We start from the raw sequence: 12,500 nt of genomic DNA, 5'->3' as shown, positions 1-12,500 counted from the left end.
TTCCTCAACAGAAACGTAATAATAAATCACCTGATATTACAAACCGAGCCCACGGAGCTGTTGCTGTCCATCCAGTGCTGTGGGAAAATTATTTAAAACCTTTCTATGCACCATAACATATTATTTCTACCAACTAATCATTATCACACAAAGACACTTCCAAATCAGTTTAATTTAATAAAAACAAGTCTAGTCTTGGCAGGAATCAAACCTGCATCCTTGGGTTCACAAGGCCACTATCAAGTGAGATGTTTGATCTGGTATAATATATAATATTATGAACGTTTACCTTTATGTATTTCAACAATAGTGGTCGCTCTTTCCAGCGCCCAAGTTCATACTCAGAGATGACACTCTTTCAGCGACGTATGATTGGCTGAGCTACATAACCCCCCCCCCCCACACACACACACAACACAAACACACGCACACACACAAACACACACACCAACACACCCCAGATACACAGGATATAACGAATGACGACGCAAACCAAGATTATTGATTATTGAATCAATGCAAATATAGTTTGAAGTGTGAAGTATTCTACAAACATACACTCATCACTGTTGATGATTATTTTGAAACTAAAGAAAAGAATAAAACATGATGAATAAAATAAAATATTAAAAAGAGCGGCGGGAGGGCGGCGCCCCAGCGCCCTCTATGGGCCTCCAGCAGCCACTGTGACGTCATCACCCGGTTCACTGAACGCAGCACTTTGTAACATTTTGACTTTTTTTCTTTCTACTTTGCTTTTTCTCTTATGTTTGGTTTCAATTTGGAAAGTCGTGACATGCGTAGTAGAACTTTCTAGTTGTTATTATTATTAAAAGAAAGACGGTAAAATAAGAAACAAACAAGAAGCTATTGCTTTGTAAACAAACGAAACATAGTTTTTGTTTCAACTTCTCTTATTCTGTTAATTTGCTACTGGGTTGGACTTTGTGTGTGTGTGTGTGTGTGTGTGTGTGTGTGTGTGTGTGTGTGTGTGTGTGTGTGTGTGTGTGTGTGTGTGTGTGTGTGTGTCCCTCTTGATCACTCAATAACTAATCGTGTTGATGTTTCAAAAGCATGACTCATGATGTCAGAAAGTTCTGATGTGACCCCCGGGGTCCTGTCGGTAACGGCTCATGCGGAATGAAGTGACTAACCAGCAGGAAGGAAGGGAAGGGAGCAGGAAGTGAAGGCATTTCCCAAGATTGTTTCAGTGTGATGGAGGAGACCAGTGGTCGCAGACACACACACACACACACACACTAGAGTAGTGTGTGTGTGTGTGTGCTCCAGTCTTAAGGAGCCACCATGGGTAGGCAAACTTCAGTCAAATCCAAAATGGTGGCAGAACTGGCTCTGGTCCTGGGGCTCTTGGTGAGTTCCAGCTGCGAAGTGAGAGGCCGCGACCCTGATCTCGACGACGAGGTCAAGGAAGACGGACCTAGAATTAGGGGCTTCTACCTCGGGGCCACGGCGTCACCCCACCCAGGAGCTCGGGAAAACTTCAGGCACCGGTGAGTCACTCGCAAGGATTTCTGTCAATCAAATATGGATAAAGTAATAGATGTCGGTCCAGAACCTCAGACATGGTTTTCAACTTTTATTTTGAAAACAGGTTATAATGAATTATAACAGATACTTTTAGACTGGACTCCATTTCACTGCAGGTCAATTTACCAACTTATCATTATTTATTTATTTATTTATTAAAGTTCATAGTGGTCACCATTTATACATGCCGTCTACTGAGTCGTGTGATAATAATGAACATATGTACTGTAAATTAAAACAAAGCAAAAACCAAAGAGACTCCATTTAAAAAAACACTACATCAGAAAAGCTATTTGTAAAATGATAAACCTAAACACACGGATCTTCAAAAGAGATTACACGTCAAAGTTGATGTATCGTCCATTCTTTGTGTTCCTGGTCCAAACTGACGGGATGGACAATATTTCCCACTGGTATGAGTATTAGGTCTTCCTACATCCAGCCTGGGATGACAAGAGGCTTCTGACCAGACCTGTGGACTGAAGCTTTAGTCGGTTCTGGGAGAAGTTGTGATGCTCTGCTAAAGGGTTGCGAGAAGGTGTCAGATTCTATTTCTGTCCTCGCTTCTTTCTGTGAGAAGTCGTGGACAATTCTTTGAAATGATACATTTGTGTTTTCTCGATCAGGAACTGGTGTGCACTGATCCAGGAGCGGATCTTGACCGGGGCGTCACAATGCAGGACAGAGAAGTGTAGCGTCAGGTCTCCGTGTCCCGGACGTCAGCTGATTATGTGAGTAAATACTGAAAAACTTTGTTAAAAAAAAAATTGCATTTAAAAGTTTTTTTTTCTTTGCCTTGATTACTCAGAAGAACACAAGCTTGTGAACGTACAATCTTTCATTTTGAGATACCGGTACTAGTTTAACTAACCATACCAGAGATCACATATAACATGTCAAATCTAAGTAGGACTTGTTAAAAAAATATATGTTAAGCAAAACAGGTAAATGGAAATGTAAATCATCGAGAGTCGCACTGAGTTCAAATGAACATAACAACAAAGTTCATCATTCCACAGCAGATGGAGCATGAATGCTCCTCCCATGATGCAACACTAATAGACTCAGGGACTCATTCATTCCTGGTGTTATTAGATTATTTGATTCTGAGTTTGGGGGCAGTAACGGAGTGAAAGTATGATGTTATTCTATTCTATGTTAATCTTTGTATCCTTTTCTTTGTGTTATTTCCTTTGATCTATGTTCTTTATATTTGCACTTTGTTCTTGATTTTGTTTTTATGACACTTATCGTCTGATGTGAACTGTGAGCCACATTACCTGAAAGAGATCTCCAGAGGGATTAATAAAGTTGATCTAATCTAATTTAAAAATGCAGGAATTGCCTCAGACACGTTTTTTCGCATGCAATTATATAAAACGCTACAATCATCAACTTTTATTTTGAAAACAGGATACACTCGCCAAATAATAAAAAAAAAACCAACATGTTCTCTGTTTTTTTGGTGGGAGATTAAAACAGCTAATGAACCAAAACTAAAGTGACAATTTAAATTGATAAATACTTACTTATTTTGGAAAAAAAACATTAAAGGTTGTTTTGCACTACATCCACCACACCCCGTAGCATATATATAACACGTCCTCCTACAGTCCGAAAACATACAGAGGGTGATTGAGAATCGTCCTTGAGTGTGTGAACGCTCCAGCCCACCCACCGCCCTGATAAGGAAATCAGTAGAAACTGAATGAACGATGTTAGTGGTAATTAGGTCCATTTCCTTTATTTACTCTAGGTTCAGAAGACACATCACAAGACAGAGAGGCTTTCACATATGTCTCTTGTTCAACACTGCAGAAAACTGACCAGAAACTGTTTCCTTCAACTGAGAAAAATCTCTAAACTTAGGAAAATGTTGTCGGATCTAGAGCTTATAATCCATGTGTTTGTTTCTTCTCGTCTGGACTATTGTAACAGTTTGTTTTCATGTCTTAACAAGAAGGATCTGTCTCGTCTGCAGTTCATACAAAACTCTGCAGCGAGAATTCTGAGCCGCTCTAGTAGAAGAACTCACATTTCTCCTTCAAACTCTTCACTGGCTTCCAGTTTCTTTCAGGATCAACTTTAAAATTCTGGTTCTTACTTTCAGATCTATTCATGGTCAGGCTCCTCCTTAAATCACTGATCTGATCCAGCCTTACACCCCAGCTCGGGCTCTGAGGTCTGTGGATCAGAATCTACTTATGGTTCCTCGCACACGGCTCAGGACCAGAGGAGAGAAATCTTTTCAGGCTGTTGCTCCTAAGCTTTGGAACCATCTTCCTCTCTCTTTGCGCTTGATGGAGTCTACTGACTCCTTTAAGAAACATCTTAAGACGTTTCTATTTGTTCAGGCTTTTCCTTGAATTTCTCGAACTCCTGTGTTGTTCTCAGTATTATCTTGATCTTTAAAGTATGTACTTTTTTGAGTATTGTTTTGATTGTTTAAGCGCTTTGTGACCCTGGTCTCGAAAAGCGCTATATAAATAAATATTACTTACTTACTTACTTACTTCCAGCTTGTGTGGACCCGTTGACCCGTTGACTTTGGTAGCATCGACAGAAAACAATAGGTCATGGTTCGGGGCTCACTGAGGTGGTCATACGTCATTGCCAAAGACCCGAATAGACCCTTTAGTGTTAAACTCGCGGTACAAATATTTAAGATGATAAACTAAGGATTATTGTGTTGCAACACGAATGTGTTACTCACAGGTGTTTGTGTGTGTTTGTGTAGGAACACGGTGTCCCACTGCCCGCTCCACAGGCAGAAGCATCTCATCTTCTTGTGGTGCTGTTGCAATGGAAGCGACCGAGAGCACTACGAAATGGCAGGTGGGTCAGAACATGTATTGTAGCAGTGAGACCTCCTGGTCAACTTGGAACCGACATCAGGAAAATCTCTCTTTTTGTCTCCGGCAGATGAAAGTACTCGCTTGACACGTCCCTCGTACGTGGCTGGACATCGCACAGGCAGGTTTAACCCTCATGACCGATGTTCCTACAAACACTTCATCAGCTCTGATGTACATTAAGAAAACACATGCTTTTATCTGATGCGTTGCTGTGTCCATCCCATAGCAAAATCAAAACCTGACAAATGTGTCCGTATATTTAGGCGCTCACCCAAGTGTGGATCTCAGCTGGGAGCAGAATGACCAGAACACCGGTCATGTCCCCTTTAAAGTCAGCACCAGTGGCCACCATGCTTACCAGCCAAACTACGCACAGGTCAGTTATCAGACCAGCAGTAGTCCTGGCACTACAGATCCGGGCCAGGTCTCCCAAAACTACCCGCCCTATCCACTTCAAGGTACTTCAGAGCTCGGCCAAGTCCCCTTCGTCGATGCCACTGGTAACCATACAACACATTATAGGTGATAGCAACTCTGTCTACGTCATAATGACTTGTGTATCTTTTTCTTCAGAGGAGCAAGAGGCCACACCACCTCCCTACCCAGAGAACCCCTACGACGGCTACCCACAAGGCTCCATCCATCCCTATGACAACTTTCCAGCTCCTCTCCCAGTTCCCCACATGATGGCACTGGTGTTCTCCCAGCTACAACCCCTGATTCAAAGCCTTAATGTTTCCCTGCAACAGCTCAGCCAGCAGGTTGTGGTCTTATCCGAAGAAGTGGCTCAGCTGAAGAGCCAGCAACAGAACTATTCCTCTGGAAGACAAGAGGGTCTGGTTAAAGTCGAGATGCTGAACAAAGGAGATGTTCTGGAGACAGAGGAGGTGCTGGACAAAGGAGTTGTCGTGGTGACACAGAAGGTGCTGAACAAAGGAGATATTCTGGTGACAGAGGAGGTCCTGGACAAGGGAGATGTCCTGGTGACAGAGGAGGTCCTGGACAAGGGAGATGTTCTGGTGACACAGGAGGTGCTGGACAAAGGAGATGTTCTGGTGACACAGGAGGTGCTGGACAAAGGAGATGTCCTGGTGACAGAGGAGGTCCTGGACAAGGGAGATGTTCTGGTGACACAGGAGGTGCTGGACAAACAAGATGTTCTGGAGACAGAGAAGGTGCTGGACAAGGGAGATGTCCTGGTGCCACAGGAGGTGCTGGACAAAGGAGATGTTCTGGTGCCACAGGAGGTGCTGGACAAGGGAGATGTCCTGGTGCCACAGGAGGTGCTGGACAAAGGAGATGTTCTGGTGACACAGGAGGTGCTGGATAAAGGAGAGATTCTGATAAAAGAGGAGCTGTTGGACCAAACGAATCTTCAGCATTTAGAAGTGAAAATGGACCAGGCTTTGCTTTTAGTCTCTGAGGTTCAGAATCAAATGGAGCGACAGCACCGGAACATTAAACTCAACCTTCAGACACAGCAAGCGTTGCTTCTAAACAACCTGAGCAGCTTCCAGATGGACATGGACCTTAAGCTCCAGCAGCACAAGGAGCGCCTACAGGTCAAATACACAAAAACAAACCAGTGTGGTTGAAAAGTTTGTATTCATGTATCGCTCTACTGACAGGAGCGGATGGATGCCGTCAATGCCTCACTGGTCGAGGTCCACAGAAATCACGTACAAAACCAACAAACAAAGCATGATGAGCTTCACTCCACTACTTTGGCTGTTCACCAAAGCATTGCTCGTCTGGACAGGACGGTTGTTGCCAACACAGCAAAGGTCTTAGATGTTCTGTTACTTTGAGTTCCCGTCTGTGTTCATGATTCCCACGACATGTTAAAGTGTTTTAACTTTGTCCCAAACCACGAGTGACTAGATTGTTTTCCTTTAAGGTGGAGAGCCTTGTGCAGAGCGTGGACACCCTGGAGGGGAAGCTCCGGCAGGTATATCATGAAACCACGGTCCTGGATGAACGCATCAACCAGACCGGGCGGAACAGTCAGATTCAGTTCATGGAGACCGGGTTGGAGGTGGAGGCCGCCCGGGAGACGGTGTTACGAAGAGTGGCCGAAATGGCCGGAAACCTGAGCATGCAGGACCAGCGACTGCAAGAAGCAGAGTCGGACCTGGATTACGTTTTCAGGGCTTTGTCTCGTTGCGAGTCGGGTTTGGTGAACTTGACAGAACAAGTCAATGAAAACAGACTCGCTCTGGACGAGGAGAAGGACAGGGGCATGTGGCCGGTAGATGGGGTCAACGACTGGGAGCCGGCTGTGGAGGCGCTGCAGCGAAGCATCCAGCAGGTGACGTGTTGGTGTTCAAGTCCACATGGAGATGGTCTTATCTCACAACTGTCCTTTGTGCAGGTCAAAATGTCCGTGGTTTCCGAGCAGGCCAGAAGCAGAACTATCGAGTCAAGTCAGACACACGTCAGTGACTCGCTGGCGAAGATGCAGTTGGATGTTACGGACCAAAAGCTGGTGCAGCAGAAGCAGAAGGTGGAACTCACTCGGCTGTCGGGTTCCTTCAAGTCCCTTCTGGAGGATGGGATCCGCCACAATGAGGTGCTGGAGAAGCTGCTGGGAGAGGAGGTGCTGGAATTCCTGGAGCGGTCTGATCTGTACCTGGAGTCGCTCTCTATCCCTGCAATGAAGGACAGGCTGGACCTCCTGCAGGAGGAACTGACCGAACACAGCAAGAGGATCGGTTTAATTCGTGGTGCAGACTCAGGTATGTCTTAAGACAGACTAGAAAAGGGGGAAATCACATAATAATTGCTATGAAAACCTTCTTCAACCAGGAGGCAGCGACGAGACGTCGGCAAACCAGCCCACCTCCAGTGGGTTCTCCAGGGAGAGAAGACGTAGCACCGAGAGAACTCTAGGAGGCGAGATGTTCCCCCATCCTGACAGGAGTGCCGGAGAAGACGGAGGAGACCTGTGGAGACTCGAGCAACAGGTAGAGGTGCTGAAAGAGAAGCTGCATCTTCTGGAGGACGGTAAAAACACCTGCTGTGAAAACGACACCGAACTTTCCGAGCTAAAGAGGGAACTACTGGACCACCTGACAGTCTTTGAGAAAGCATTCAGGAACGCTAATGTACTGGCGGATTCAGACACTCCACTGGACCTCCTGGAACTCAGGAGACTGGCAGGTGATCAGGTCGGGGGAGACAGGAGGAAAAGATCAGCAAAGAAGGAAAGGCCCCCGCATTAGATGAAAGTATGGGCCACATGGTTCACCCACACTCACATCTCCTAGTTCTTTGGTGACTTCTTTAATTGTTGTTGTAACTTTGCCTTTTGAGCGTACACAGCTCACACCCTCGAGTGTCACACTGAAGCGCTGTGCGTTTTAACCTAAAACACACTCGAGAGCACAGACTCATTTAAACGCTTTTCCTTTTTCTTCCCTGTGGTTGAGACACAACAACACATAGATTATCGTTTCTTTTACATACTTTATTTAAAGCTGTTTAAATCTGTCCGAAAATGATAATAATAATTCTAAGTTTAAAATTTAAATCATCCAATCTTGTGTGTGTGTGTGTTATAAATGTATTTGTGGAGATTATTGATGTCAAATTCAGATGTAAAAGGGGTCAAAGTCCAAGTCACAGGCTAGACTTAATTTATACCCAATTTTATTTTTATTTACTCTGATTTTGATATGAATCATCTTCTCCTTTGTTCACCTTCACCAGACAAATTTACAGTTTAACTCATATTGTTGTCATCCATCTTATCTTAAACCCCCGACACATGCATAGGTCAACATATCAATATCAACATTATTTCATTTAGAGCCAACGATCTCTGTCCCTCAGGCGACGAGTTTGACCCAAGTGGCGTATATTCAAGTACATCTGGACACTGGTTGATAAAAACTTTAACCTTTATTCTAAAGGAGGTCTTCAAGCGTATATGTGACAGTGATGTTTTCTTTAGTGATAAAGAATTTCCTCTTCCAGTCCAGATGGAACAAGTTCTGGTTCCTGTCTAGGGGAACTTGTGTAGAATGGGTTCATGACCCGTTGCCTGCAGGAAGCGCAGCAGATCTTTAGGATGCATTCCCATAGTGGCCGAGTTAGTCATGGGGTGGCAGTAGACGAGTGGGTGCGTGCCCTCGACTAGGTCCTGGTCAAGAACCAACTTCACACTCTGGTCCTTGTCGAAGAGAAGAGCCAGCGCTGTCGCGCAGCCCTGACCCACCTGAGGACGGACCCGACGGACACACATGACAATCAAGGATATTATTATTTTCAACCATTAAAGTGGGATAAAAGTTACAAACTTTAAGTTTTTCCAGCATCAAACTCTCGTCGGCAAAACGCAGGTTTCCTCCTCCCACTCCTAAACCTTTGCCCAACTCGTTCAGGTTCACCTGCAGGAACAAGCAGGTGGTCTCTCTTCTTTTGAGTTGGACTTCAAGTGACATGTATGGTGGTAACCGTTAAACCAGGCTGACTGCTTGACATGTTCTGGTTCTGATGTCAACAGGTTGGCACCGTGACAATAGTTTCCTTCTACAGTTTTCTTTTAAACAATTACGACAGGTGTTTATTAGGGTGTGATGTTTCCAGCGCTCACCTGGCAATCGTGACGTGCTGAAACAAGAAAAAGAGTTTTCTTCTTCTTATCTTTTAGAAAAAGGTTCTTTGTAACAAGACCACTGATATCCTGAAGGTGGGGCATCATTTCCTCCACTGTGAACACCTGCAGAAATCATGAAAATATCATGAATACATGAAACTTAAAGCCTATTTATATCTAAACGCAGATTACATTTTGTTTTTAAAGAAATCTCTTTATTAAGTGCAGGTAAAAGAATGCACAACTTTGGCTCCCTCTACAGGTTGAGAATGTCAATCGCATCCGTTTCGAGAAAGGAAATGTATTGTTAATGTTTAATAAAGTTGTTGTTTTTTTAATAAATAATCTCATAAAAGGAAACGTTAAAGAGATCATGTTCTGAATTAAAAGTCATTTTTATCGAATACCTTCTTTACCTGGACTTTCACACACTATTTCCGATTCTAGTTTTGTGTTTTCACAGAAATATATATTTTTTAATCAAAAGTGTTTAACTATCACTTTTTCAAAGGTCAACCAGGTCCTTATTTTTCAGGATCTCAACCGGGAGTGAACACGTGTCAACATTCAGTTTCGTGCACAAACACAGACACACACATGGATGTCTATTACATATCTTGTGCCAACATTAACACACAAAAAACAGTCTAGATTAAAATATCTAAACAAATAAAAAGGTAAAACACAATCGTTACCGCAGGATGTTCAACGCAGGTTGTCTGGATCTGCAAACTTTCCAGAAACCTCTCAAGTTCTGCCCTTAAATCCTGAGACATCGTTGTAGAAAATCTTTATAGTTTGACAGTTTGAGTCAAAAATACACCAGTTCTTCTTCTTCTACAACAAGTCTAACATAAGATGAGAAGAACACTACCATCTACTGTCGGAATGAGAGTACTGCACTTGACTTGATCACTTTATATTTCAGTAAGTAAGTAAGTATTTTTATTTATAGAGAGCTTTTCCAGACCAGGGTCACAAAGCTCTTAAACAAACAACACAAAATTCAATAAAGTATTTACTTTAAAGGTCAAGATAATACTGAGAACAACACTTGAGTCTCAGAGAATCAAGGAAAAGCCTGAACAAATAAAAACGTCTTAAAGATTTGTGGAGATTTGCCTTTTCTATGGAAAAAAACACTTCCTGTCTAATTGTGTTTAAGTAATTAATTATTTTTAAAGAGCCTTTCGCAGAACAGGGTCACAAAGCACTTAAACAATAAAACAATACACAGTTAAAATACATACTTTAAAAGGTCAGGATAACACAGAGACAAACACAGCAGCAACAAGAAAGTTAATAAAAAGCTCAAATAAAAGTGGCTTCAGATGTTTCTTGAAGGAGTCAGTAGATCATCAAACACAGATGTTTCTTGAAGGAGTCAGTAGATCATCAAACACAGATGTTTCTTGAAGGAGTCAGTAGATCATCAAACACAGATGTTTCTTGAAGGAGTCAGTAGATCATCAAACACAGATGTTTCTTGAAGGAGTCAGTAGATCATCAAACACAGATGTTTCTTGAAGGAGTCAGTAGATCATCAAACACAGATGTTTCTTGAAGGAGTCAGTAGATCATCAAACACAGATGTTTCTTGAAGGAGTCAGTAGATCATCAAACACAGATGTTTCTTGAAGGAGTCAGTAGATCATCAAACACAGATGTTTCTTGAAGGAGTCAGTAGATCATCAAACACAGATGTTTCTTGAAGGAGTCAGTAGATCATCAAACACAGATGTTTCTTGAAGGAGTCAGTAGATCATCAAACACAGATGTTTCTTCAAGGAGTCAGTAGATCATCAAACATAGATGTTTCTTGAAGGAGTCAGTAGATCATCAAACACAGATGTTTCTTGAAGGAGTCAGTAGATCATCAAACACAGATGTTTCTTGAAGGAGTCAGTAGATCATCAAACACAGATGTTTCTTGAAGGAGTCAGTAGATCATCAAACACAGAGATGTTTCTTGAAGGAGTCAGTAGATCATCAAACACAGATGTTTCTTGAAGGAGTCAGTAGATCATCAAACACAGATGTTTCTTGAAGGAGTCAGTAGATCATCAAACACACAGATGTTTCTTGAAGGAGTCAGTAGATCATCAAACACAGATGTTTCTTGAAGGAGTCAGTAGATCATCAAACACACAGATGGTTCCAAAGCTTAGGAGCAACAGTCTGGAAGGATTTCTCTCCTCTGGTCCGGAAGTTCAGGAACCATCAGCAGATTCTGATCCACAGACCTCAGAGCCCGAGCTGGGGTGTAAGTCTGGATCAGATCACTGATGGAAGGTCTGACCATGAATAGATCTGAAAGTAAGAACCAGAATTTTAAAATGATCCTGAAAGAAACTGGCAGCCAGTGAAGAGTTTTAAGGATCAGAGAAATGTGAGTTCTTCTACTAGAGCGGCTCAGAATTCTGGCTGCAGAGTTTTGTATGAACTGCAGGCGAGAAGATCCTTCTTGTTAAGACACTAAATAAACTGTTACAATAGTCTAAACGACACAAACACATGGATTAAAAGCTCCAGATCGAGTTGTGACAACATTTTCCTGAGTTTAGAGATTTTCCTACGTTGAAGGAAACAGTTTCAGTTTTTTGCAGAATTGTGAGACATTTGTTATGTTTACATGAAATGTAAAAGAAGACAAACTCTAATAATGATGTCATCCCACGTCGTCAGTGTCAAGCATCCAGGAATGCATGTTTTTGTTCGAGCAGTTTGTCGATCACGCGTGTGATTCTTTATCATAACATGTTGATAATGCATAACGACACATGTCACAAACACATCTGATCATTTCCATCACTTGTGTCCCGGAGAACGAGTCGTGGATCCGAACGGAGCCTCATGCATGTTACGAAACTCTGATTGGATGATGCATCAGGTGCCTTCCTGACCCAGTTCTGCACAATCACCGTTGCCATGGCGATAATCAGCACACGGTCAAAGGTCAGTGAGTCGCTTCATTCCCCTCAAGGTCATTTAATGACTTCGTTAAGCAGAGAACAACGGACAGACACACACAAAGAGACACTGACGCACACTTTTATTCACACCTTTTTTTGCCACAATTACAGGTCCGTAGTTACACTGACCTCGAAGCTGTTTACAGTAACCAAGTCCAAATATGTCGCTCACTCATCTGTTAGTCGAGGCGTACCTTCTTACGTATTGTATCAAATTGCACATGCGGTAATGTAGCAACAGCATAGCGCTGCAGTAACACCATTCAAGCACCGGGGGGAGCTAGAAACAACATTTAAATCCAACTTATTACGGCTTTAATAGAATGTTGTCATGTAAAGGTGGGAAAAGTTTAGACGCCAGCGATATCATGGTAATTGTACAGTGTAAATTTGGAACGTGTGTATTTAAAATGACTTTACAACAGGTAAGCAGGTTAGTATGTTGACATGTACTAAGTTACTTGCGTCACAAGAACCAACTCCATTCATTATTCTCCCCGTCCCTGAAACATTGAGTCATTTAAACCA

General features: G+C 42.7%; 2 protein-coding genes across 2 annotated transcripts; one reads left to right on the top strand and one right to left on the bottom strand.

The window, feature by feature from the left end:
• Positions 1-1,278: 1,278 nt before the first annotated feature.
• Positions 1,279-7,943, top strand: mmrn2a (multimerin 2a). Its single transcript, XM_087802683.1, has 10 exons — positions 1,279-1,511; positions 2,175-2,279; positions 4,286-4,383; positions 4,471-4,521; positions 4,667-4,903; positions 4,977-5,965; positions 6,032-6,187; positions 6,301-6,711; positions 6,775-7,138; positions 7,209-7,943. Exons 1-10 carry the CDS (start codon positions 1,306-1,308, stop codon positions 7,622-7,624), a joined length of 3,033 nt encoding a protein of 1,010 aa, XP_087658809.1. The 5' UTR covers positions 1,279-1,305; the 3' UTR covers positions 7,625-7,943.
• A 169-nt stretch (positions 7,944-8,112) lies between these two features.
• prorsd1 (prolyl-tRNA synthetase domain containing 1) lies at positions 8,113-9,828 on the bottom strand. Its single transcript, XM_087802696.1, has 4 exons — positions 9,696-9,828; positions 8,998-9,123; positions 8,702-8,791; positions 8,113-8,619 (listed from the first exon to the last, which is right to left on the bottom strand). Exons 1-4 carry the CDS (start codon positions 9,774-9,776, stop codon positions 8,407-8,409), a joined length of 510 nt encoding a protein of 169 aa, XP_087658822.1. The 5' UTR covers positions 9,777-9,828; the 3' UTR covers positions 8,113-8,406.
• Positions 9,829-12,500: the final 2,672 nt, after the last annotated feature.

This window comes from Callionymus lyra, chromosome 11 (assembly GCF_982586985.1).
Source record: "Callionymus lyra chromosome 11, fCalLyr1.hap1.1, whole genome shotgun sequence".
NCBI classification, from domain to species: domain Eukaryota; kingdom Metazoa; phylum Chordata; class Actinopteri; order Syngnathiformes; family Callionymidae; genus Callionymus; species Callionymus lyra.
This window is presented reverse-complemented; position numbering and strand designations above follow the sequence as displayed.